General features: G+C 42.5%; 1 protein-coding gene across 4 annotated transcripts in view; it reads left to right on the top strand.

Annotated features, from left to right (window-relative positions):
* The window catches only part of AKAP12 (A-kinase anchoring protein 12), a 105,443-nt gene that overhangs the window by 50,181 nt on the left and 28,676 nt on the right, over positions 1-26,586 (top strand). For 2 of the 4 annotated variants that reach the window (XM_074990374.1, XM_074990372.1), the window contains exon 2: positions 14,215-14,332. The exons of 1 other annotated variant lie outside the window; for it this stretch is intronic. In XM_074990374.1, coding sequence (XP_074846475.1) covers positions 14,215-14,332 — 118 coding nt within the window. Of the gene's footprint in view, positions 1-14,214; positions 14,333-24,492; positions 24,727-26,586 lie in introns of those variants that run through there. One more of the 4 variants, XM_074990375.1, reaches the window with a different exon arrangement.

Here is a 26,586-nt window from a genome sequence, read left to right as displayed (position 1 = left end):
ATTGCCTTACTTCTAGTGATCAGGCATATCAGAGAAGTGGGGAGTGCAAATTCTGCAGTATTTCCTAAAGCAGGAAAACAAATAGTAGAATTAAAAGTATATTTATCATAAACATATCTGAATATATGACTTCAGTTGCTGGAAGGAAAAAAGTCTTCTGCATAATTTAGAACTGTGTCTAAATATGTGGCAGTAGAACGTACATGATAGCTCATTCTACCATAATGCAATCCTTTTACATTATAGGAATATTAACAATGTATTCCTGTCAATAACTTATATTTTTCAGCATTTTGCTATAATAAAAAACAGTAGGGCTTATTGGTTTTTGTATACACTGTTCCAAACAATTACACTACATACCTCACTCACAATCTGGTTTGTATCTTTAGTTGCTAGTAGTTTAGTGGTGTGAGTTCAGTAAAGAGAAGAGTGCTTTCCTGTGGCTGAGTATCGGAGGGGTAGCTATGTTAGTCTGGATCTGTAACACCAGCGGAGGGTCCTGTGGCACCTTCTGTCAGTCTATAAGGTGTCACAGGACCCTTTGTTGCTGTTCCTGTGGTTGGTGTGTGAATTAAAACCCTTAAAACCACATACTCTAATGCCACAAAAACAGAAGTGCCAAGATTTAAATCAGTGTTCTCAACCCTATCCCACAGCACATCTCTGAGTCAGATTCTTGCATAAATTAAAAATTCTTGTTCACATATTTTATACCATTATAAATGCTGGAGGCAAAGTGAGGTGCCGGGTAGAGTCTGACAGCTTGCAATTCCCCACGCAGTAACTGTGTGACCAGGATTCTGACAGAGCATACCTTTGGCCACAAAAGCTTAGTCTATGAGGTGCCACAGGACTTCTTGTTGTTTTTGAAGATACAGACTCTGATACCATGCATGGAAACGACTCGAGGGAACACTGCTCTTGACCCCTTGATGGTCACAACCTCCAGTTTGAGAACCACGATTTAGAGTAACATCTTTATAAAGGCTGTGTGCTTGGGTTGTGGAGGTGGCAGCTGTGCTTAATTTAATTTTATTTGCTGACTCATGGGAGGATAGCTGGTATGCAGAAAACAGTGGGTGTATCCTTTCAGCTGATGGGTAATCATAGGTGAGAGCAGTAGTTCTCACCCCTTTCTGGCTCAGGATCTATTTGTTAACCTTGATGATCTGTTGCAACCCATCAAATAACTTTAGCGCCAAAACATCTGCCTTACTATGTATTCTGAACTACAATATACAATGCAGGCATTAACGGAATAAGTATGCATTGCATGCTGTCTCAGAGACTCCTGTCCAGCGTGAGTGGCTGGGCTCTGCTCCCCATTCCAGCCACTGTGACTTCCAGGGTTGTAGCATCACTCAGGTTTGGGTTGGCTCTCCTAACACGTGCCAGCCAAACCTGATTTGTATGGGTGATATTGTGACCTCATTCATGGGGGTCTCAATGCCACTTCACTGTGCCCCTCTGTCCTGATGCCAGGAGGCCAGCTAGCACCTGTGGAGCAGTGCTGCTTCCTCACGAATCAGATTGCACCACCCAGGGAGCCAAGCCCAGCTAGCCCCATGGACAGGACTCGCAAGAGAAGCTGCTGCTGGGTGGTGGTCTCTGCAATGTCAGCCCTTTCTACCTTCCACTGCCAGGACCCCCACTCCACTGAGGAAAAGACCTGACCCCTCTCCCTGAACTGATCTCCTTCCTTGGGCCTACCCCTATCGCACTTTGATACTTTCAGGCAACCCAATTTTGTGTCGCAACCAACTGATTGAGAAACCAGGGGTTAGAAGTTGGCAGCTCAGTGGTTTACTTGCAGTGCAGGCTTCACAGGGACAGCAGAAGAACAGACTAAGAAAGTATGCTTTTCTTAAAAAAAATGGATGAATCAGTGTACTATTCAAATGAACCTTAATCTTTCACTGCCAATTAACTTGCACTTTTTTTTTTCTTAATATGTCATGAGTGATTGTCTGAGAAGACTGTAGAACAGGATATAAAATCCTTTTGCAGTGAATTTTGTCTTTATACCACTCAGCTATTTGCCACAGTAACATGGCATACACTGCAGGGACAGGATCAACTCAATTTAGGTAATTAAAAATCTTACTCTGCCAGTGTAACTGGTTTATAGGAGAAGGGTGGTGGAGGGTAGGCTTCACCACTGCATGCTGTCTAGAGTAACTGCGGGTTTGCTGACCTTCAGAGAACACTGCAAGTGGCCTCAAGCTTCAGAGGGGAGATGTGCTAGATAAGGCTTTAGTTTATGGGGAGAAAAGAGTTCTACTGAGGCCCATGTTTTTGGTAAAGGATTAGCTGCTGGTTCTGTTCTACTTTGTAATTTCTAACAAAGGTACCAATGACATATGATAGGTGTTAGATTTGTAAGAATCCAATAAATGCATATTTTAGAATACCTTTACAGATGCCCATAATTTAGATTTTGAGAAATCTCGGCTGAAAAAATTTCTTCTTTACTATTATAAACAAACTTTGAAATTGCCTTTCACTTACTAAGGACAACTGTTGTGATTGTTCTGGATACTGTAGTATCCCAACTGTACTTTGAGAGGGTTATAGCTCATTCTGCCATAAACAGTGCTAGGGCTGAAATTTTGCATTCCTTGACCAGCCTTTGAAGAACTTGGAATGTGAGGATACCACGATAGCTCAGATTTCAACCTCCAGCTGTGATGTCTTACTTTCAGACAAAATGCTGCAGGAAAAAGAGGTCAGTTAGGTAGTTATTTCTTAATTCAGCACAACCGCCCGCCCCACACACACTTTCCCTTGCATCTCCAATGTATAACCAACCACAAAGCATGGTTTGAAGTAATCTAAAACACACTTAAATATACAGCCATGTCTCTGAACTCATACACATGTTTATCTACAAATAACTTGTAGATTTTGAGCACATAGGTGTCTATAGAGAGTATATCTTTGTTTAGGCTTTGTCTGTACTACAGAGCTTTCAGTGGTACGGTATAGCTGCTGTCTCTAACTTCTTTTGGCAACAAAATACTGCCACACTGGCACTTTTGGTGGGCGGGAAGAGGAATACTTTTGCATGACAAAGGTTTTGTCATTCAATTGCCAGTGTAAACATAGGGGATATATGTACATGAGGCTTTTCCCAGCAAAAATGGGCTTTTGTTGGAGAAAAACAGCAGGGTGTCTACACACACAATGCGCTTTGTCGACAAAACCCGGCATATCTACTGGCAGTGTTATACCTCTCCCCATTCAGGTATAACACCTCTCTCAACTGCGTTCTGTTGACAGAACAGCTGTGTAGACGTTCCAAGGCCCTTTTGTTGACAGACAGGGCTTCCAGTCAATTTACCAGGCAGCCCTGTTCGCAGAGCTTCCGGTCAGCCCATCTGTTCAGAGAGGGCAGGGCAGTCTAGCTGCTCTGTCTTGACAGAGTGGATCGCTCTTTCAATCTGCTTTTGTGTGTATGTGCAGTCTGTCAAAAGAAGTTTTGCCAGGAAGTCTTTTCTGGCTTCTCTTGACAGATGCTTCTCATATAGATGTAGCCAGCTTTAGCTGTGTCTGGAGTTAAGATTGTGGGTTTGAATGAGAAAAGAAGTAGAAAAGGAAACTCAAGAGAGTTTGAGATGAAGGTGTGGAATCTGCAGTATTTGATTTTAATAATACGTGAATTATTATTGCCATGTGGTTACTTTGAGTTTTAGTGATGTTGGGCCTTGAATTTGCCTTTAAGCAACCTTCACTGTGAGAGCCTGCATAGAAATGCACGTGCCTGAGCATAACTTTATACATAAATTATTTTATTTGCATTGGACAACTCATGTATGTGAAGTTAAACATGTATTTGTTTGATTAGGACCTCGGTTACCAATTTTGAAATTGTATAACAAATAATTCTGAATGAATGGTCTGATAGGACTGCTAATTACTAAGTACTAAAAGTTCTGTATAAATGATATTTAGCAGAAAACATTTACTGCACCAAGTTTGGTGCAAAGATAAATTATGAAAATTTGACTTTTAAAAGTATGTAATTGGTAGATTCTCATTAGAGAATCTCAAAGCACAGCATTTTACAAAATTAAGGCAACTATTTATCTTTTACTGCTTTTAGTATGTTACAATGTAATTTAAAAGCTTAAAATTAATTCTGTGTAGACTTGCAAAATGACCATATCAAAGTCAGCAGTTTCTCTTACTCAGGGGTACGACTCATTCTGAGGGGCCTGTGTTTTAGATTTGGGAAGCAAAAAATGTGTGAAGTGGAAATGTAATCTGAGTGTTGAACCCTTCTCTATTTCCCTCTTCTATTTAATATCTGGTCTCAGCATGTGTTGAAAATTATGAAGCCAAATTATTCCATCTGTGGCATTAGCGTTCTGCTGTATTGGTATCCTTTTCCATAAATCTTGTAGCTGTGAAGGTTATGTTTTGAGGAGCCCGAGAACAGCACCAGGTGGAATCAATTTGACTTAATTAAGGGCTTTTCAACAAACCACCATGAACCCTAATACACACTTCTTTTAGGGAGGAAGCCTGGAGTGTATGGCATTTTCTCAGGGAGACCAAGTGGGTGAGGTAATATCTTTTATTGGACCAGCTTCTGTTGGTAAAAGAGACAATCTCTGAGCTCAAAAGCTTGTCGTTTTCACTAGCAGAAGTTGGTCCACTAAAAGATGTTATCTGAGCCACCTGGTCTCTCTCATATCCTCAGACCAGCACAGCTACAACAACAATGGAGCTTTTTCAGACAGAGTTTTGGCAGATAAGTGGGTCATTGAATAAAAGGCAGATTTAACACCTTTGCCAAGTGCTTTGTATGCTTTTTTGAGATTCCATTGCAATAGGATATTTGCTAATCCAAAGAAACAAATCTCTCCATTCAAAAGCTTGGTTTAACTGGTTTGGAAGGATTTTATAGACTAATGTGTTGTACCTTTCTCCACCCGCTTTTGTGCTTCATACAGCCAGAGATTATTTTGTTTACTTTTTTTGTTTGTTTTTTTAAAAAGATGGCCTTTAGAAAGGACCCTTCATTTAATTAGCAGCCCTTCAATGCAGCTGTCACATGAGGTGTTGAAGGAAATTATATGTGACTAGGGGAATTTTAAACTTCTGTTTAGAAATGGAGCTTTGAGATATGGTTAATGACTGCAAACTGCTCCTGTTGTACAAGCTCTTTGCTAGTGTTGTTGTAACCCTGAAGATCCGAGGATATTAGAGAGAGAAGGTGAGTGAGATAATACCTCTTACCTGGCCAACTTCTGTTGGTGAAGGAGACAAGCTTTGGTACGCTCAAAGATTGTGGGGAAAAGCTTTTTGCTTAGCCTGGAGAAGGGATTGGGGTGGGGGGCATTAAAGCAGTGTTCAAATATGTAAAAAATGGTTATGAAGATTCAGGTGATCAATTGCTCTCCTTAACCACTGAGCCCAAGACAAGAAATTTTGATGTTAAATTGCAGTAAGGGAGACTTAGGTTAGATATTCAGAATAACTTCTCAACCGGAAAGGTAAGTTAAAGACTGGAACAATTTTACTTAGTGAGGTTGTGGTCATTGGCAATTTTAAAGAACAGGTTAGATAAACTCCTATAAGGGATGGCCAGGGTTGGGCAAACAAGGGCCCACAGACTGCATGCAGCCCATCAAGGCTTGTAATCCCACCAGCTGGGTTTACAGTCCAGAGGTGGAGCTCCTTGCCGGACATGGTCCTGTGCTTCTCCTGGAAGCAGCCAGTACTTCCCTGTGGCCCCTGGAAGTGGTGGTGGTGGTGAATAAGAGTCTCTGCATTCTGTCCCTGCCTGCAGGCACCTCCACTCCCCGTCCCCCTCCCCCACCCTGTTGCTCCTATCAGCTAAGAAGCTAAGAACAGGGAACTGTGGCCAAAAAGAGCTGTGGTGGTGATACGTGCGGATGGTGGCAGTGTGCAGAGCATCCCTCCCCTGCCCACCTGACACACACATCCCCCAGGAGCCACTGCCAGACATTCCAGCCATTTCTAGGAGCCTTGTGGAGCCAGGGCAGGCAGAGAGCCGACCTTAGCCCCTCTGTGCTGCCACCCTAGAGCCGCCAGAGGTAAGTGGTGTTGGACCAAAGTCTGCCACCACCCATGTCCGTGCACTCCAACCCACAGCCCTGAGCCTCCTACAGCACCCCAGTCCACTACCCCGGCCCTACTTTCATTGCCTGTCATACAATTTCCCTACCCAGACCTGGTCGTAAGGGCAAAAGTATTTGCACACCTTTGACTAGATAATACTTAGCCCTGTCTTAGGGCTAGGGACTAAACTAGTTGATCTGTTGAGGCCCAGTTCTATGATTCCATGCCTTTTCTTTTGTGCCAAGAAAAAATTTCCTCCTGAAGCATGCCTTTGGATCTTCCACAGAGGGCATCTTGCTGCACACAAGATCTGATGGGAAACTGTTTAATCTTGCAAGGCTGAAAGCTAAGTCTAAGGTGCGGGAAGTCCTCATCAGAGACATGCTGTTCGCAGACGATGCTGCTATAGTGTCTCACACAGAAGACCAGCTTCAAAAGCTGCTGGATTAGTTCTCCAAAGCGCGCAAGGACTTTGGGCTTACCATCAGCCTAAAGAAGACAAATGTAACTCGGTCAGGATGTTGCTGAATCCCCATCAATCAGCATTGACAACTATACGTTAGAGGTCGTCCACGAGTTCGTTTACCTCGGGTCCACCATCACTGACACCCTGTCGTTGAACACTGAGCTAAATAGGAGGATCGGAAAAGCGGCCACAACTCTGTCCAGACTCAGCAAGAGAGTGTGGAATAACAACAAGCTGTACACTCACACCAAAATGCAAGTCTACAGAGCCTGCATCCTCAGCACCCTCCTTTATGGCAGCGAGACTTGGACCCTGTATGCCTGCCAGGAAAAGAGGCTGAACGTCTTCCACTTGCGCTGCCTCAGGCGCATCCTTGGAATATCATGGAAGGACAGAGTGACCAACACCGCTGTCCTCGAGCAAGCTGGAATCCTAACCATGCACACCCTCCTCAGGCAGCGTCGACTCCGCTGGCTTGGCCACGTCCACAGGATGAATGATGGAAGGATTCCAAAAGACATCCTGTATGGTGAGCTAGCCTCTGGCAAAAGACCTCCCGGATGCCCGCAGTTGTACTACAAAGATGTCTGCAAGAGGGACCTCAGAGAGGTAGACATCGAGCTGGACACATGGGAAGAACTAGCAGACAACCACAGCAGATGGAGGCAGGGGTTACACAAGGGCCTTCAGAAGGGCGAGATGAGGATCAGACAGCTAGCAGAGGAGAAGCGAGCGCACAGAAAGCACACTAAGGACTTGCCAGACACCCACCACATCTGCAAGAGATGCAGCAAGGACTGTCACTCTCGTGTGGGTCTTCATCGTCCCAGCAGATGCTGTAAATGAAGTCCTCAATTGAAACTATAAAGGGCGTGATCCATAGTCTATGCAGACTGAAGGATGCCTACTACTAAGAAACAATTGCATCTACCTGAGGCCCAGCTGTGAATGCCTTGCTGCATGCCTTGCTGTCTTGTATGCCTGGTTATGTACCCACAACTCCACATACCCAACCACAGGCGTGCTCTGATAATGCTATACGCTAGACTTACGGAGGAAAGCTGATGCAATGAAACCTGTGGGGCTTATAGCCAAGTACCATCTGTGCCCTACCACCCAGACCGAACAAGGTATCCCTTGCTCTCCTGGCAGCGAGCCCATGGATGACTTCCCTTCCTCAGTGTTACAACTGGAATTTGATTAAGGAGGAGCAGTTCCCCATGCAGGAACATGGGACCCTTAGCTGGTGGGCATGGAAGCAAATATTAACACAGTGCCCGAACAGAACACAGGTCCCCCTCTGTAGAGTGGTACAGAGCAGTAATCTTGCCAAGCCCAGTTGCATAAGTTTTTGATCTCTTGAGCCTTAGCGAGTCACTTTTCCACTGCATATCCTGTGTTGTGAGACCCGCCCCGCTCACAGAGTCCTCCTTGGCTGAGAAGAACAACAGAAGGCTTCCTTGAGGAGCACAGCCTCATGCCTGCCCCCCAACCAATAGTTGAAGATCTTCCTGGGGTCTAATTGCCTAAAGACCTGCAAGGTCACCGGCTTCCTGACATTGCTCTGCAACTGCAGCCCAGCCCAACCCTCCCATATCCTGGGCATCATCAGCCCCCAGTAAGGGTACGGACAACCTGTAGACTCTGGACAACCAGCTAGCTATATCAAGACAGTGGACTGCCAGATTTGGGGTTTTGAAGTAGGCCAGGTCCTTGGTATACCTTCAGCCTCTCTGAAACTCTTCATGCCATTGTGTAAGGTAAAAGGGTGTGCGGCTGTGTTCCCTGTAAGCTGTGTGTTTGTGCAGCCACTCAGCAGAGATTGAAATGCTGCCCAGTTGAATGGCAGACTGCCAAGAGATAGGTTTTTTATTTTGTTTTGTTTCTACAATAAAAAATAAGTAGCCCCAGTACCTACGATTTTAGACACACAATTTTGTTTTCTGCCAATGCAACACATTCATTCTACTGTAGTAGAGCAAGTGTTACTGGCGTGTTTAGCATTCTAGAACTTCTGAAAATGATTTTTTGAATTATTGCCTGAATATTACAAAATAGTGATTCTCAACCTTTCCAGAAAAGTGTAACCTTTCAGGAGTCTGATGGGAGCACACAAGACCATACAAAGTGTTGCAACACAGTTGCTGACAACTTGCTTACCTTCTGATGTTTACCATAAAATTATAAAATAAAATAAGTTATAGTATAAATACTATATTTTAATCTGGGTGTGTAAAACAGCGGTACAAACAAGTGCTTGTATAAGAAAAACAAGAAGTCCTGTGGCACCTTATAGACTAACAGACCAAAGTGGGTCTTTGCCCACAAAAGCTTATGCTCTGAAATATCTGTTAGTCTATAAGGTGCCACAGGACTTCTTGTTGTTTTTGAAGATACAGACTAACACGGCTACCCCTCTGATACAAGTCCTTGTATGAAATTTGTTTGTACCGACTTCGACAATGCTTTTTATGTAAGTCTATTGTAGAACTAGGCAAAGAGCTAAAAGAGTTGATGTATACCCCCTGGAAGACCTCCGAGTACTGCAAGAGGCACAGGTACGCCAGTTGAGAGCCACTGGGCTATGCTGTTGGTTAAGCCCAGGCACATGCTTGGTAGTGAAATTAATATTGAATGCATGCTTCTGTTTGGTGGTGTTAAGTGTTAAACATCTCTACACAGAAGAGAGAGCCTTAGTCGCACTAAGGATTCCATGTAGGTAGAGTCATTATTTCCCCTCCTTGTGAGTGGCTGCTGTGCCCCTGAGCTAAGCTCTCACTTTCCAGATGGTGGGAAAGACAAGAGATAAAGTAAATTCTGATGATGTCCTTATATCATTCCAGCAAGAGTAGAGTTAAATGCATTCCAGCTGCTGTCAGGGAGTCCAGAGACAGAAATCTCTGTTGAGATCATTGAATGCACATTTCACAGCTGACCATACAGAGCAAGTAGGACTCAATTCCTGGGGTAGGTCTGCTCATTCAGTTCTTGAGCAGCATTCCCATGCCTTCTTGAGGGCACGCAAGGACAGGGAAGGACAGAATTCCACAGTTGAGCCATTTCTGCCATTCAGGTCCTTGGTAATGGAGTGTTCAGTTAATTTAGCAAATGTCTAATGTAGTTGTGCTGTAGGAAGACCGGTAAACACCCAGACTTGGTCCTATACCACCTACACCAATGTCTTGCCTTGTGAGTTCAGTTAGGATGTGGAGCTCAGTGGGGATGCCCTCCGATTCTCCTGTGTAACAAATAAGACTGCAGCAAAGCTGAAGGCTGCTGCATTGTGCTTTGGCAACTGGCTCTGACAGTCTTGTGAGCTCTGAGGGACAGAGGTCCATTAGGGGCTACCACATGTACCCATATCCTCAGAATGGCAGAGATTCTAATACTTGGCTCAGTCTAATTCTTGACCTTCCCCCCCACCCCTCCACTCTCTGATTTGCTCACCTTGATTATCTTTTTCTGATTTGTCCTCCTTGCTTACTGTTTTTGGTTCTCTGTGCCTTAAATATTGAGTCTGTTCTGGTCTGTCTGTGGTCTGAAGAAGTGGTTCTGTCCCACGAAAGCTCACCTAATAAACTATTTTGCTAGTCTTTAAAGTGCTACTTGACTGCTTTTTGTTGTGATTGTGTATAGACTAGCATGGCTTCCTCTCTGTTAGAGATTCTAATGCAGAGGTGGCTCCTAACTTAACAAGCAGAGTCACTTTGGCTCTAGTCTATAAGCAAGGGTTCTTTGGAGGGGGAGATCTCTGTTGAGAAACAGCTCATGTTGGTTGGTGGAGTTGACAATCCTATCAGTTCTGCATAGTCTCACACACAAGGCTCCTTCCCGCCACTCCTGCCAGTGTTTGCTCAGTGGATGGTTCCCAGGAGGCTTTTCAAGCATCTTTCATTCCTCATTGTCTTGATTTCCATTGGGCAGGGAGGGGCTCCTCAAGGGGAGGGAGCAGTCATTTGGCTTCCACTTGGAGATGATTGTCCTCCTCTAGCTTGTATATTAGCATTTAAAAAGCTGCATTCTCTTGGACAGAGATTCTTGCACTTCAAGGGGAGGAGCAGAGATAATGAATATGTTTAGGAGTGGAAATGTCCTGTCTTTGGGGTGGGACTAGACACATGATGCCGCTTCCATAGTCTAAGGTCCTAACCATGATAAGGAAGCTTATGTGCAAAGTAAATTCTTGGCTAAAGAGCATCCTTAGTCTGAAGGAGGGCTAAAGTGCCATAGGAGAGGATGACCTTGATTCTATATTTGGAGCAGAAATGGACATTCCTGAGTAAGTATCCAATTATAAGAGGTTTTGCTGGCCACATCTCATCACCAGCAGCATCAACACCAAACATTCTGCCTGTGGCCCCGATGGAAAATTTCCATGTTCACTTCCAAAAGTTCCAGAAGCAACCTATGTTGTGCCTATTTGTAGGTTGCAAACATGGCTTGTGCCCCACAGGGGAGTCTGGAAAGACCACAAAACCAGAAATGTTCAACTAGAAAGAGGATATTTTAGGATCTTGAACAAAGCCAGGGAATGTCAGACCCAATCTCACCCAGTTCAAGACAATCAGCCTAAGACAGTGATGAGACCAGGGTAAGAACTAAGTAGACTAGCACAGGAGGACAATCGCCACCAGATGAAATCCTCCCCAGAAGTAGTGGGCAAGCAGGCTCATTCACACAACCAACAGCTGCTGCCACTAGTTCAAGTCCTGCTGTCTCTTGTGGACATAGCCCGTAGCTCAAGGTAGCCAGGAATTCCCATCCGGGATCTGCCCAGACCATGGGACTTAGGGGTTCCTATGGCAGGCAGGGCTAACACCCCAGGCTCCCTAATCTTGGTGGCCCACAGGGGAGGAGAAGCGTCCTTTACCTTGGTCCCCAAGCTAGCCCCCACACCATAGCAGTTTTGCATGGGGCACCACAAAAGTGAATCATGACGAAGTAAAGTAGTTCAGGCACAGTCCCATTAGTTTACATAGATGCTTTCTCACAAACAGCTGCAAGAGGCAGAGCCCAGACAGGTTGCCTTGCTGAGTTCCCATCTGGATGGGCACAGGAGAGAGAGTGGAAAAACAAGCAAACAGAAAAGTATTTCTGAGCCTATGGCATATGGCTGTTTATAGGATTTGGCACCATGGGATTTTGTGGCTCCAAATTCTGTGCTGAATGCTGCAGAATCTCAAGCCTACCCCAGAAGTCCCCTAGAGGCTAGAAATCCCACAAGATCTGCCCATCCTTTTTCTCTGTGCCCTCTCCCATCATGGGAGCCACTAAACACACACCCCTTGATAGGCAGAGGGGCTTTCTTTGAGCTTACACAAAGCTCTTAAGGAGACATAATCAACTGGATATTTAGTGAATTTCCAAAAATTAATTAAGTTGCAAACATTATCTTAAATTCCCTTGCTAATGTTTGTGCTTGTACATTCATTTTCATATGCTAAATACTACACAAATTAAATAAGTTGAAATTGGAAATTTATTTTTCTTGTGCTATAGAAATTTGGAGTGTTACTTGTAATGGATCTTACATTCATTTAGTTGCTCCTGTTGGCTTCCCTTACTCCTAAAAAGGGGCAGGAATACCGCGGCCAACAGGGGCGCCCTATAAGTTCAATTTAGTGCGTCCACTTTAGGTGTGCTAAGTTGACCTCTGGACGATTGCCTGTGGTAGGGTCCATCTTCCCTGTAGTGAAGACATACCCATAGTCTTCCCTTATGACTTCCCATCTGAAGGAAATTGTGTCCAACACTTTAATACATGTGCCTAATTGACTATGAGTACTCTCGCTGGTTTTAGTGGCACTGGTTACAGTAGTAAAGGTAAATACCTTAAGCCTGTAGCAACAGTGAAAATTGTTCTGTAGACCTGGGCATTCTTATTACCAGTGTCATCTGGACCAGCTGTGAGTGTAACCAGGTGAGTTGGTGGAATGAATAGGTGTGCAATGAATATTCTGCCACCTTTAGGGCTGCCTCTGCACCAGCGGCAGTGAAGAGGTTGAAATTTCCCCCCAAAAAAGTGCAGTGTAGACTCTGTTGGCATCTTGCCTTGGGTTAGTTTTCCTCATTTGCTCAGCTGTAAAATGGGAAAGATAATCAAGAACTGAATCATTGTGCAGCGTGGGGTCTAAATTCTGTAGATGAGAATCTTAGTTTCTCATACCTCAATGCTAAATTCTAGTGCAAGCTGAAATTTGTGCAACAGGATCAGATAAATATAAAAGATGTAAGGTTTAGCTGACTGATTTAAACACAAAGCTAAATAATATAAGTACATTGTATTATTTTAATTTATATTACACTGCCCCCAAAATTTCAATGGTCAATATATCTCCTTTATTTGTATTGCCCAGTTGAATTTCCATTGTTGATGCTGTCTAGGAGAGGAAGAAACAGCTGGTTTTGGCATCTTGGCAGGGGACAGCTCAAGCATATTTAATCCTTGACGTGTGAGAGTGGTTTTCATTTTGAGCGCACAGGGATTGGTTGGGGCTCTTTGCGCTGTCAAGCAAATACAACCCCTTCTCTTATGTTGATGATGGTCATATGTGACAAAATCTTGAGGGAAGGGCTTGAACTCCTAGATCACCATCGCATTAGTCCCTCCACCAAAGCTGATACGGTGATAATGTTACTGACCTTTTAAATTAACATTGGTCTTCAGAGCTGACACTCTCTTCTTTCACCGTCCCTGTGGTGCGTGCCTCCACCCTCCCAACAGAAAGTTCTGAGCTACTGTTTCAGGTGTTTTATGTAGACCAAGAACACTGCATCAGTCTGATTCAGTTCTCACTGGCTACTTCTACACTACAGGGTTTTGTCCACAAAACTCATGGACCATTTACACACAAAATGCGTTTTGTCCACAGTCTGTTGACAAAACTTGGCACTTCCTCCGACAGCATTCTGCCTCTCTGGGGTGAGGAATAATTCCTTTAAACAGCTGTTTAGATGCTCTGGGAGACCCTCTGTCAACAGGGCTTCCAGTTCTCCGGGCAGCCCTGCTTGGTCAGCTTCCAGCTGGTTGTTCTGTCGAGAGAGCAGCCAGGCAATCTGACCACTTTCTGTCAATCCACAGATCCACTGGATCTGCTTTTGTGTGTGGAAGTGATCTGTCAGTAGAAGTTTTGCTGGAACATCTCTTCAAATAGTAACTTCTGTTGACTGAAGCTGTAGATGTAGCCACTGAGAAGTTTTTCGTCACACTCAGGAGTGCTAGATGCCTAATTTTTTCTTACATGCAAAGTTACGTTCTGCCACACAATTCTGTGGCAAGATGGTGGGTTCTTCTCCAAATTCCCTTGCAGCAAGCTAACAGATATATGATCCCGGATACATACATCTCTCATAGGGATGCTTTGGTGATTTAATGATTTATTACAGTTCATATTAATATCGCTGAAAAAGAACAGTGCTATGTAACTTTCTAGTACTTTATTTCCCCAAGTTCATATATGTGTGTGTGTGTGTGTGTGTGTGTGTGTGTATATATATATATATATATGAATTTGAATGTGAAACTATTTCTAGGAGAAGTGGTGAATAATGTTATTCTTCGCGAAAGAACAGAAATACCATGAGTTTAAAATTGTGTTTCATTCTTACCCTCTCTTTCCCCCCCTCCCCATTTTCCACTCCAACCGATGCCAATATAGCTTTTACAGAAGAATGGAGAGATATCCAACATTAATGGTATAGCAGAAGAGCAAGTGGAGCTGAACCTCCAGCCAGGGGAGCTGAATGGACAGGAGACAGAAGCAGCTGTAACAGATGGTAAGCAAAAGTTTATGGTGATTGGACAGGTTGCAGAGCGCTGAGTGCTGAAATCAAGGATAGCTAGATGAACTAGGAGGCTGAAGTAAGAATCTACTAGCAATTTCCTATGAAGCACTGAGTTCTGGTGGGGTATCACCAGTATTTTTCAGGGAGTTTTGTCACTTCAGAGTACGCTATTGAGAGCATCACCTAAGAAATCCTATTACATATTGAATTTGTACAGACTCCCCAAGTATCATATTTCAGGGGCAGGTTTTCTATAAAGAGCACTCTAATCAATCCTTGCAATTGCTGTGCCTCTGGTTGCCTGCCCCACAGTACCCCGAACAGCTCTTGACTCAAGTATTGAGGTAAATTGGGCAAAATATTCTGGGAGATTAAGAGTTTCAACTTCCATAATGTAGTAAGAATCAGAGCCATGTGCACAACCCCTCACACAATACTGACCACTTTGGCCAATCAGATATAAGGTGCAAGCCAGCACCTCTGGAGCATGTTTTGCTTGTTGTGTTTGACAGCTGGCTCTGTCGTAGTCAGTGCAGAGGCATGATAAATATATATATTTCCATGCATCTTAATGGTCTTCTACAGTCTTGTTCAGCTAAAGAAAGTTCTGTTATGCCCCAACGGCAGTACCAGCCATGTTACCCTTATTTAAAGGTAGTCTACATACTTATTTTGGAAATTACGATGATGTGATAGTTGTTGGCAAGGAGTATGGTGAGGTTTGAACTACGTTTAATGTGCTGTTTCAGTTTCAATATTTTACTTAGTACAGGTTGAACTTCTCTAATCTAGTGCACTCTCATCCAGCAACATCCATGGTCCAGCATGATTTTAGTTAGCTAGATGTCCACTACTTATAGGTGTGAACAAGTTTTCCCACAGTCCCATAAAGTTTGTTTACAGCCACCTGTCCTGGTTCTCAGTGTTCTGTGCTGTTATTTGGCTGTAATTTACCCGTAAATGTCTTACAAGAGCCCAGTAAGCAGTTGAAGTGTTGGGTAATGCTGCTAGATGATACTGACTTCTCGTGGTCTGGCAAATTCTCTGGTTTGGCACTGATCAGGTCCGAAGGGTGCCAGACTAGAGAGGTTCAACCTGTATGTGTAGATGGTTTTGTTTTTCATGAGTTGCTACTCACTGTATGTTTCAAAGTATTTTGGAGGATAATATACATTCATTCATGAGCAATCTCATTCAAATGTATATATGTAAATGAGTAGATTGGTGACAATAATTAGAATATACTCTCCTCTAGAGAATGATAGGCTTTAATTTTCTGTTTGATTTTGAAGGTTAGTAAATTCATTTTGTTTCCATATCATTACCAGCAGGACTATGCTCAGTGTCACTGTTATTGTTGTGCAACATCAATTTGTCGCATAACATGACAAATAGACAGAAAAACAACTTTATTTAACAGCAGACAAGGCAGCCTGGCTGCAAAAACCATGTCTGCCAGCACCACCCCAAAATGGATGTAAACAAAACACATGCAGAGGCAATCCACTGGCAGGCACTGTGCACTATATTTGGGCGAATGTTTTCTTTGTTCTAGCTGTAGTTTAGCTGTAGAACAGTGAGGAGCAAATGGGATACTCCAAAACGTGTTGAGACTCTTCTGTGTTATGCAACTGTAGGTAAATCTGCCTGTGTGTAGGAGGAGGGCCATGCTCAGGTACTTGAGGCATGTAGTCTGCATGAGCTATCTCACACAGCTCCTATAATCTCCTGGTCTCCTTACAAACATTTATTGCCTTATCTCTGTGTCATGATTCTCCTTGTTGCTCAGAGGTCTATTTCTTCTCTGGCTCAGAGATCCTATCTCTGTATCAGCCCTGAAGGCTTACAAGGAGAGACCTGCACAGAGACAAAATTTGCATCCACATCTGCATCTGCATTTACAAAAATGAGCTGCGGATATCCGTATCCACACCCGCAGCTGCAGATCTGCATACAAAGCAGATACCTGAGGATATGCAGGAGTCTGCTTATGGGCAGCATTATCTTCTTTGAGTTTCTCTGATCTCCATTTAATATGCTGATTGTTCTCATTTCTTTTTGCAATTCCACTGAGATGTCATCCATGGTTCTGTGCTGTTTCCTTCTTATTTTGCTCTGCTCCTCTAGTTACTGGATTGCTGTTCACATATCTGACTTGTGATGAACCAGCTTTTCTGGGTTCCTTGTCCTCTTACTGGTGGGTTCTGAAAAGGAAAACTAAAGCAAAAGGTTGAAAGAAAAAAATGTAATGTGTGATTCATTGCTTCTTCAGCAGCAGATATTTTCCTTCAAAGGACTCTTCACTTTTGCAAGGTTTTTAAGTCCCAGCTTGACGTAGTCATGGCTGGGATGATTTTGGTGGGGTTGATCCTGCTTCAGGCAGGGGGCTGGACTGGATGACCTCCTGAGGTCCCTTCCAGCCCTAGAATTCTATGATTATATGATTCTCAGTCTCTGTGCAGCCCTTTGTTTTGGGTCGGGGAGGGGAGGAACAGCAGCAATATTAACCAGTGTTTTTGGTTTAGGGCTGTGGGTCAGCACAAATAGTCTATCATGAGGCGACTTCTTTAAGGCACAAAGACACGTGAACACCCGACAGAGCCCATCTGAAAAATGTTTCTTCACACCTCTTATGGTAGCATGTAGGGTGTGTGTAGGTACATGCCATAGTAAAAAGCAGCACTTCTGTAACTGGGAACTTCTGGTGCCTTTCTGTGCCACAAGGAAGGACTTCTCCAGTTAGAAGTTGCTGGTTTGGACAGTTCCCTGTTGGAAGAATCTTCCCCTGCAGCCAAGAAAGACACTGAGGGAGGCATGGCTTGGGCATGTAGAGAACCATGTTGGGTGTGGATTGGCGTACATATCCTTAGGGTTCAGGAGTGCCTTTACTCCCCTAAGCAGTCCCTCAATGTCTACACTGCTAGTTTTATCTTTCTAGTGGAGCAAGCCATGTATATTCACTGCAAACAGCTGAAAGGTGTGTACAGTGTAGACATACACCCACGGTCCTGGTGAGAGAAAGGAAGGCTCTGCTAATTTAAATGGAGGTCCATACTGATTTCTCTGGCTGATAACTCAGGAGAACCTTGTTTGGAAAAGTGCAGGGTGCTTCAGTGGAGGTGAGGGAAAGGCAGTATTACACCTTTAATTTAATTGCAAATTTAAATCTGGCTGAGATTTGGGGAGTTGACTCCTGAAAGCTGAGGTAAGATTAGTGATCAGATAATTTATAATCAGTGGCAGATTTCCAGCCCTGAATGTGTACACACCTTACAGAGAACACTAGTTAATCCTCCACCTCTCCCCCCCTTGCTTTTTAAACAAACAAAACTGAAGCCCAATTGCATGTGTTCATTAGGAACTGCTTTTCTTTGGAACATGTATTATACTGTGGAAGAAGGCTCATTCTAAATATACAATAGAAAATAAACTAAGCTTCAGAGTTTGGTACAAGACAGTTGTAACCACAAAATGCAAGCAACCCTATGAATACAGCCTTTATAGCAGGCACATCTGTTGGTTCCAGAAGTCCTTTGGAGAGGGCTTCATTTGGTTGTCTATTGTACTTTCCCAGAAATAGTGATATGTTGGACTTCTTTAAGAAATAGAAAATATTCAATATTCTGGTCTCAAAACTTTTTGTTTTTTTAAATATTTTCCTTTCCCAAGCTGTAAGGTATTTGGGAGTGGAAATGTGTAAGGAGAGGTTATGATATTTTGAATATGGATAATCTGCATAGTTTATTCTATGGGCTTAAAACCATATCTGCCTTTAAGCATAATTTGGCACAGAACTAGGACTTGTTTTTAATGCTCTTTTAAAAGCATTTGTAGCCAGAGCACAATTTACACAGTTGATATGTGAGGATGACTAGCAAACGTTTTTTTTTTTTTCATTTGGAAGCTGAAGCCTTTCTGCTCCCTTCCTGTGCAAAAGCATGCAGACGAGAACAAAAGACTGAAAATGAAAAACCTTTGTTGCTCTCACAGTACAGTCATAGTATCTGCGCAACATCTCCCTCTGGTATGCGGAGGTGGGCGTGGAGCCTATCCTGCTCCCTAGTGACCTGACATCTTTAGCAGCAACTGGAGTCACTCTCTGTATACTTAGGTTTTGCCTGCAAGGAGGGGAATTTGTGTAGGGGGTGTTCAGTCTACTGTACTTCTTCATCTACATCCCCAGTCACCCCACCATTGTTTTTGCTACTAACAATCACCATAATCTTTCTCTATAGCTAGCAAACTTTCTGGATTTATGTCTCTTTACAGGCCATGGGAAGGAGTAGTATTGCCAACTCAAAAGTATTCAGAATTAATGAACTAGGCCACAAAAGTCTTGACATTAGCTTAAAAATCATGAGATTTTTTTATGGATATTCATTTTATTTGCTTTCTTGACTTAGAGCTGTTAGAGTTCACTTGAGCCGTAATTTCTAGCTTATCTCTGCAACCGCAATGGCTAGAAATATAGTTTATATTTTTCAGTGAAAGCTGGAATTCTCAGATAATCAACATGACTCAAAGCTCAGGTTTTATGAAAAGTACTAAATATTAGAGTGGTCAATAGTCTTGGTGCCTCAATTTCCATAACTAATTTTCTGGAGTTGTCCTACATTGACAGATCTGAAGAAGTGGGTCTGCCCCACAAAAGCTTATCACCTAATAAATTATTTTGTTAGTCTTTAAAGTGCTACATGACTGCTGGTATGGTTTGTTAGAATACAGACTAACACGTCTCCATCTCTGTTACAAAACTGACAGAAGTTGTTTTAAAGGCAAATCTATATGTCACATGCTTACTGAAATGGGCTGTTTCACATGAGTCTGTGTTGTATTTGGCTTGCTCTTTTTATAACAGTCATCAGGTGACTCAGTGTAGACATTACCAGCATTCCCACTAATTTCTTCCATCCATGGGCAGAAAAAAATGTGTTAAATGCACCAGGGCATGCGTGGATGTGCACCACTATAGAAATACATGCTACCTGGCTCAGGGTGCTCTGCTAATCAGTTGGGCGGCACCTGAATTTCTCCTGCCCAAGCACTCATCTTACAGGGAACGTTGGATGTTACCCCCTTGGACAAGAGGGATTCTTCTGTCAGAGTAGGTAATCCTCATCCCTGAGAAACCCTTGCTAGGTAGGTAGAATTATTCCTCTGTCCACCTATAGGTTATAAAGTTACAAAAAGAGCCAGCCAAATATAACACAGACTCACGTCAAACCTCTCTAATCTGGAACTCTCTCATCCAGAACATACATAATGCAGCATGATTTTAGTTAGCTGGACAACCATTTATCGATGGGTGGCCAAACTTCCTGTGGTCCCATAGGGCTTGTCTACACTGGGGTTTTTCTTCCCTAAGAAAAGTCCTTGTGACCACACAGCTAAGCCTGTTATTCAGGAATAACAGGGCATTTAATGCAGAATAGTAACTCCACCTAAACGAAAGACTCCCTGCCTTTCAATTCTGCAATTGAATCAGTGTGTACAAAGCAGAGCTAATTACTGCTGAATTGGCCTCCTAAGAGGCATCCCATTAATCTCAAGTGAGTAGCCACTCCATGTAGCTCTGCAAATTCTGCTGCCTTTTTTCCAGGTATCCCAAATTGCTGGGATCCCTGTTCTTCTGGCCATGCTGCTGCAGGGCTGCAGTGGAGCTCCAGCACTTGGCTGCTGGGGGCCTCTGGCACTGACTCATCAGAGCTCCAGCTCCTGAGGCTCTGGTCCATCCCACGGACTCGAGCCCTGCTCTGGGCTCTGTGGAGCTGAAGTGGGTCTCCCCACCAACGCCGTGCTACAATCCTCCTCCCCAGTTCAGGGCACCACAGGCTGCTGCAGGTAAAGTGAACAGTTTCATTTAATTAGATCATACTGAGATTTTTAAAAAGGGTGTTTATGATGCTAATATATTCTGAGATGAAAAAGTCTTGGATCAGTTGTAAAGGTCCCAAGTACATAATTATAAAAAAAAAAAAAAAAATCTGTGTGTATGTGAGGTTCTCACCCTGCCCCCTTATGGGCGGACTGGCAGCATTCGTGCACCATAAAAGAACAATATTTGGCCATTTTGATTTTAAGAGAGCGTCCTCTCTCACTGCCACTTGTCTGTTTCTTTAAATGTGTGCCTACTTTTAGTAGATTTTAGTTTTATATTAATCAGTTTTTATAAAAATAAAGGTAACAAGCCTCCCAGCTGTGTTTTGGATTGAGAAACATAAAATGGCCAGTACTATACAGGTGCCTTTACCCTCTGGGTTAAATGACTGACTGGGTTTTGAACATCACTATTTCTCAGTGCCTTTGCACATTATTTTATGAATTACTTATCAGCTTTCCTTGGGCGTGGGGGGAGAACCTCACCAGTTCTCCTTCCTGTGCTGCTCCAGGGTTGCTCAGAAACGCCTCACTGCCAGTGAAAAATCATGCCTTTTAGTAAATCAACTGCAGATCCTGTAAATGAACAGGAGCACTGGCTTCCTCCTGTAGGAAAGAGTCACCTTGGGGGTGATTGCTCCTGTGTGCCCCTGTTGGACTGTAAGGGCTTGTCTACACTGGGGCAAATAGCTACGTAAACTAATGTACTCCTGAAAGACCTGTGTACCTCAAGTTGAGAAACACTATTCTACTTAAACATTCCCAGATTAAAGAGATTTTTAAAACTGTGATCGGGAAGAACTCAACAGTGTTTTTGTTTATGGTTTTAAAAAAATCTTCTAACTGCAGTGATTTACTACGGCTCCTGTTCAATTAATGTAACGGGGTCATTTGTAATGTATGTTGATACTTTGTTTTTATTCTGGATTTTATTTTTTGTGGGGGAGGGTATCTTCTTTTATAGTCTCTTTGTCATTGTAAACCCAGACACAGTAACTAATCAGATGAATTCCACAGCTTGTCCCTGATTACTTTTGAGAGAATAGATCAAAGTAGACTATCTCTAAATTGTACTCTCTGACGGTCAGCCCTGCTCTGTTTCCATGACTTCACAAACATGAAGACAAATTTAAATAATCTTTTAACCATTTTAATAGCACTACCTCACAACTAGTTTTTTTTCCCATTGTCTGACAAGGAGTACACATGCTCTCCTCTTTACTTCTCCTTCCTTTATAAAAGAGTTATTATCACCAAAACCAATCAGCTGTCTTGCATTCCTTTAATTATTAAATGGATTGTAAAGAATGCAAAGTTGTACCAGTGTTTGTCTCGCTCCATGATGGAGAGCTATGTATTTGTAGAGACCTATATTTTCCTCTCAAATACAGCCATTCTCTAGCTCACGTTGCATTTGGCTCCTATATTTTGTATACCTTCCATAGAAGGTAAATACTGGCTGTTTCTTGTCAGAACTTACTTAGATTGATAAGTATCAGAAGGGTAGCCATGTTAGTTTGTATCTTCAAAAACAACAAGAAGTCCTGTGGCACTTTATAGACTAACAAATATTTTGGAGCATAAGCTTTCATGGGCAAAGACCCGCTCGTGCATCTGACGAAGCGGGTCTTTGCCCAGGAAAATTTATGCTTCAAAACATCTGTTAGTTTTTAAATTTATAGGCTCATCTTGAGGGTGGATAATCTCTACACCTTGTATGGGGGGGAGGGGGAAATTACCTTAAGCGTACGTTGTGGTTTAAAAATTAGAACTGTAATAAGGTGTAATGAAATCAGAGATCATATAACCGTTCAGCTGTTGGGGCTCATGGTTCTAGAAGCAGAACATTTATGGATACTAAGCACCAGCATTTTGATTTTAGTTCATTTGGAGTTGGGGGTGCACAGAAACAGGCAATTAGAAAATATGAAATTTATGGCACTAGAATGCATGATGAACAGACTTCCTTTCAGTACTGAAGGTAGCTATAGGAGGCTAAACTGGTCAGCCTTCTCCTTGCTGGAAACTGGCTGCATGAAACTATTAGTTTGGCTTATAAATCCTACAAATGCCCTTTTTTATTTTCTTGTCTTCCGCTTGTGCTAGTGGTGCTCCATTATTTGAACCTGATTAGGCTACTCCTGAAACCAACAGAAATATAATTGAGCCTACTTGATAATAAAATTTTTATTAAAGAGGAGAACAAACAGAGAATTGCTCTTTGGAAGGGGAGGAACAGGAGAGTGGGGTTATTAAAAGTACTAAAAGGAAATAAAATTAATCCCAAGCAAAGTGGAAACTATTGCTACTCATGACATTCTGTCAAAAACGCTGCACAGCCAACTATTGGGAAGCCAGAGTCTCAAGTAAAACTCTACATTTCTGAAATGCTGATCATCAGCATGCCTGCCGTCTCTGGCCCATGCAGAGGGGGTTCTCTGTATGGCCTCCAGCATATGTGAAGAGAATGGGTGGAGGCAAGGGCTTAGCAATACCTCTCAAATGTCCCTCAGTTTGAGGAATGTCCCAATTTGCTCTGAAGTTCCCTACATTCCACACAAATTTGAATTTGGTGTCCCTTTGCTTTTAAATTGCACATACCTATCTCATAGAAGTGGAAGGGAACTTCAGAGGTTGAATCCAGTCCCCTACACTCACAGCAAGACTTATCACCATCCCTGACAGATTTTTTTTTAATCTATTTTCCCCAGATCTCTAAAGGGGCCCCTCAGGGACTGAACTCACAACCCTGAGTTTAGCAGGCCAGTGCTCAAACCACTGAGCTTTTATTGTTGGAAATGATTTAAAATAAAGAACCATGAATCTGAGGTTACAGGAAAGAAGATTCTTTACAGTGAACAAATTACACAGGTGTTACAAGGTTCTTGTTAACTTTTCTGTCCTTGATTTTTTTTCATGTGGAGATTACATTTAGGTCTTGACACTTTCAAAGGGTTGAAAGGTATATACCCAGGCTGTTCTTATTACCCCATTTTATCTTCAGGATCTGCCATGACCAGCTGGGAGTTTGTGGAATGGGAGGTGGAGGGTAGGGTGCAGTTAAGGGGAAGGACATTTGTTGCTGGGATTAGAGCTACTGTGGTGAAAGATGGCTTCTGTATGGGTGGCTGGGTTTTCCGTGGATCACCAGAACCCACATAGTTCCCAGAGAGTAAGGGGAACCTCAGTCTGCCCTTCCTCACAGCACTGTTTGGGGTAATTTTTATGTTTTGTGTATAGATGTTCAAGTAACAAGTCTCATTGGTGACTTCTAACCACATGGGGAGGGGTCATGGAACAGTTTCATTGATACAGCAGTACTACAAAACTATTGTTTTACTATACTTAACAGCAAGGTACACTTGGCTTTTAAACAGGACAGGGGGAGAGGTCAGGGGCCTGACTACTTGTGCACAAGATACTTGGGAAAGGATTTTAAAAATATATTTCTTCTGCTAAGAAAACAGGTAACAGACTTTATAGCAAATCTATAGTGGATGTGTCCCTCGTAGCCGATTTTTTCCCCAGATATCTAGGCAAGCAGCTTGCAGTGAGAGAACCATCCTGAAATGGCTATGTCTACACTAGAGAGTTTTGTAGACAAGACGGGTCTTGAAGACAAAATTCAGGGAGCATCTATGCACAAAATGCATTTTGTCAACAAAAAGCTGTGTAGATGCTCCTGGGGGCCCATTTGTCAAAAGAGAGGATTAAAAGATCAATCCACTTTTATGCGTAGATGCAATCTGTTGACAAAAGTTTTGGTGGAACATCTCTTCAGACAGTAACTTCTATAGACAGATGCTTCTAGTGTAGATGCAGCCACAGCGTTTTGGGGATGTTTTTCCCACATTTGCACCCTTTTTTTTTTTTAAATTGAGACGTCATTCTTAACCAGCCCAATTCAAAACAGTATCCACCTTTTAAAGGCAGCCTGGATATTTGGGACAGAGGGAGGACTAGTCTGGTAGAAACAAAATGCATACCTAACTTCTGGAATCCCCTCCCTCTTTTTTTAAATCGTTCTGGGACATAAAGGAGTAAAATCTGGGAATAAAATACTGTAGTTAAGGTGTAGTTCAGCAGCCTTTATCTGAACAATTTCCAAGTCTCCACGAGGGGCCGGGCTGCTTGCCAACAACAGGGACCGGAGTGGGAAAGGGGCGGGGTCTCCCTTAAAATGAACCACATGAGTTCTCTCCCACCCCGGTCAGTCGCTTATAGTGCTAAAAGGAACACAGCTGAGAAGGGAATGGGCTACAGAGGGACAGCCTGACAAGCGAGGCGGTGGCTGCTGCAGCGTGACTTCAGTTTGCTTTGTTCGGCAGGCAGCAGAGGAAGGAAGGGTTCAGTGTGCTCTTGTTAGCCTAAGAGGCTGTTTGGCTTGTGTCACTCTTGATTACGCTGAGCCGTCAGAGGACAGAAATAAGAGAGCATAATACTCTGAGGAGAAAATTTCTTGGCATCAAGAGCTGTTTTAAAAATGCTGGGGACCATAACGATTACAGGTAGGTAGAAGAAGTACTGCAAAACTCTTAGGTATTGAGGTATTGACTGCAGTGATTATTGGCTTTTGCTGTCTTTGTTGCACCTCGGTGATTTTATGCTGCAGAATTATTGTGCCTACAGGGATAACGCAAAGGGGGGTGTAGCAGACGGTCCTGTACACACAGGGCTCAGGGGAGGGGTCGGGGGGTGTCACATCTTAAAGAAGTTGCCCTATATATTTGATCAGAATAAGAATCATTGCTAAGTTTAGAGTATACACGCTGGAATTTGTCACTTTGAATAGGACGTTGTGATATAGTGTTATGCACGATCAATTGATGGGTTCCTGGATTTCAGAAAAGATAAGGGTTTTTTATTACTATGGTGGAATGACAGAAAATAAACTAACAGCATAGTTAATTGACAAATTAAGTGCAAAAGAACTTACCCAAGACTGCCTTGATTCTGTAGCTAAGAATGAATCGAGATAATTTTACATTTTAAATTTTAATATTACATTATCCTTCAGACTACAGTTAGTTAAATGGTAATGAAGCAGACCCTACAAAACTATTAATACATCTTTCTTGCTTGACTCTTTGTTGTTTGACTGTTTAATTTAAAAAGGCAAAACAAAAATTACATTTTAGTGTAGTTACAAAAAAGTACATTAGTTTCACTCTAAACTTGAGTTTAAAAAGCTGCACTTTTTCTGTGTGTACTGTATATAAGAAGTACTTCATTGTTTCTTGGAAGGCATTCCAACCTGCTTTTTGCAACCATGAATTCTTAAAGTTTAACTTGATAAAATTTTGTCTTACACTTAATCATGAATGATAATTTTGTGATATCATCTGTTTCTCAGACATGTTATACATTACACTGTTTTGAAAGGGTTTGATGTTTTTGATGTATTTCCTCAGCCATTTGTTTCCTGGAAAACTTAGATGCTCAGACTTTGCATGTTTTATGCCATCTAGTATTTGTTCCACATTCATACAATTAGGGGCAGACTATAAGGACTTTAAAATAAGATGTTCTATGCACTCCATTAAATTTAACGTTTGGAAGTCAAGTTAGCACCATTCACTTTGCTTTGTTAATTTAAAAAAAAATACCCCAGTGTAAAACCTGGGATTTTGAAAATATTTTCTCAGAGTTCCTTGTGCCAATAATTCTATTTTCCTGTGAAAATGTAAAGTTTGATGAAGTTCAGCAGAGTATGAACAACAACAAAAATCTTAGTAGTTACTGTATACTAATGTTTGGCTCTCTTGCTCTCAGTTGACTAAAAATTTCTGTAGTGATCTCTCCAGCTTCATTTTTTTCTATTTAACTGTTTGAACAAATGTTCATTCACTCCTGCTTGAGCTAATAAATGTACATCAAATACCTGAGTCAAAGCTTTTCACGTTTGAATTGTTTTATCAACAGTATGGCATTTCTACTGAGGACAAAACCTCTGAAAGTCTCCCTCTGGGAGAATTTGAGCCACAGGAGGATGGTATGTAGTCTGTAACAGCTGGGGGGAGGGAGAATTGGAAAAGAAGTTCTGTGGCCAGAGCTTTACTTGTGCTGTTGTTTACAGTGGGGGTTTCATTAAACTAGATACTTAATGAGCTTATTGCCTGCTAAGTCTATCCTAAAGGACTCTTTTATTGCTAGTGACTAATGGTTAATTTATGTATGTATTTTTTGAGGAAACTTTTATAGGTTCACAAGAATGATGAAAGAAAGAAAGAAAAAGATAATGAACTAACAACTGACTTTGGTAAACTGTAGAAAGATTGATTGCATCTGAACTGTTTTGCAAGAATTTGAACTTGCTCAGAGGACCAGTTACCATTTAAACGTAGAGGTCAACAGGCTTTGTTTGGTGT

The sequence above is a fragment of the Carettochelys insculpta genome, chromosome 3 (assembly GCF_033958435.1).
Source record: "Carettochelys insculpta isolate YL-2023 chromosome 3, ASM3395843v1, whole genome shotgun sequence".
Lineage (NCBI taxonomy): Eukaryota > Metazoa > Chordata > Testudines > Carettochelyidae > Carettochelys > Carettochelys insculpta.
The sequence above is the reverse complement of the archived record's forward strand: the minus strand, read 5'-3'. Positions and strand labels throughout refer to the sequence as shown.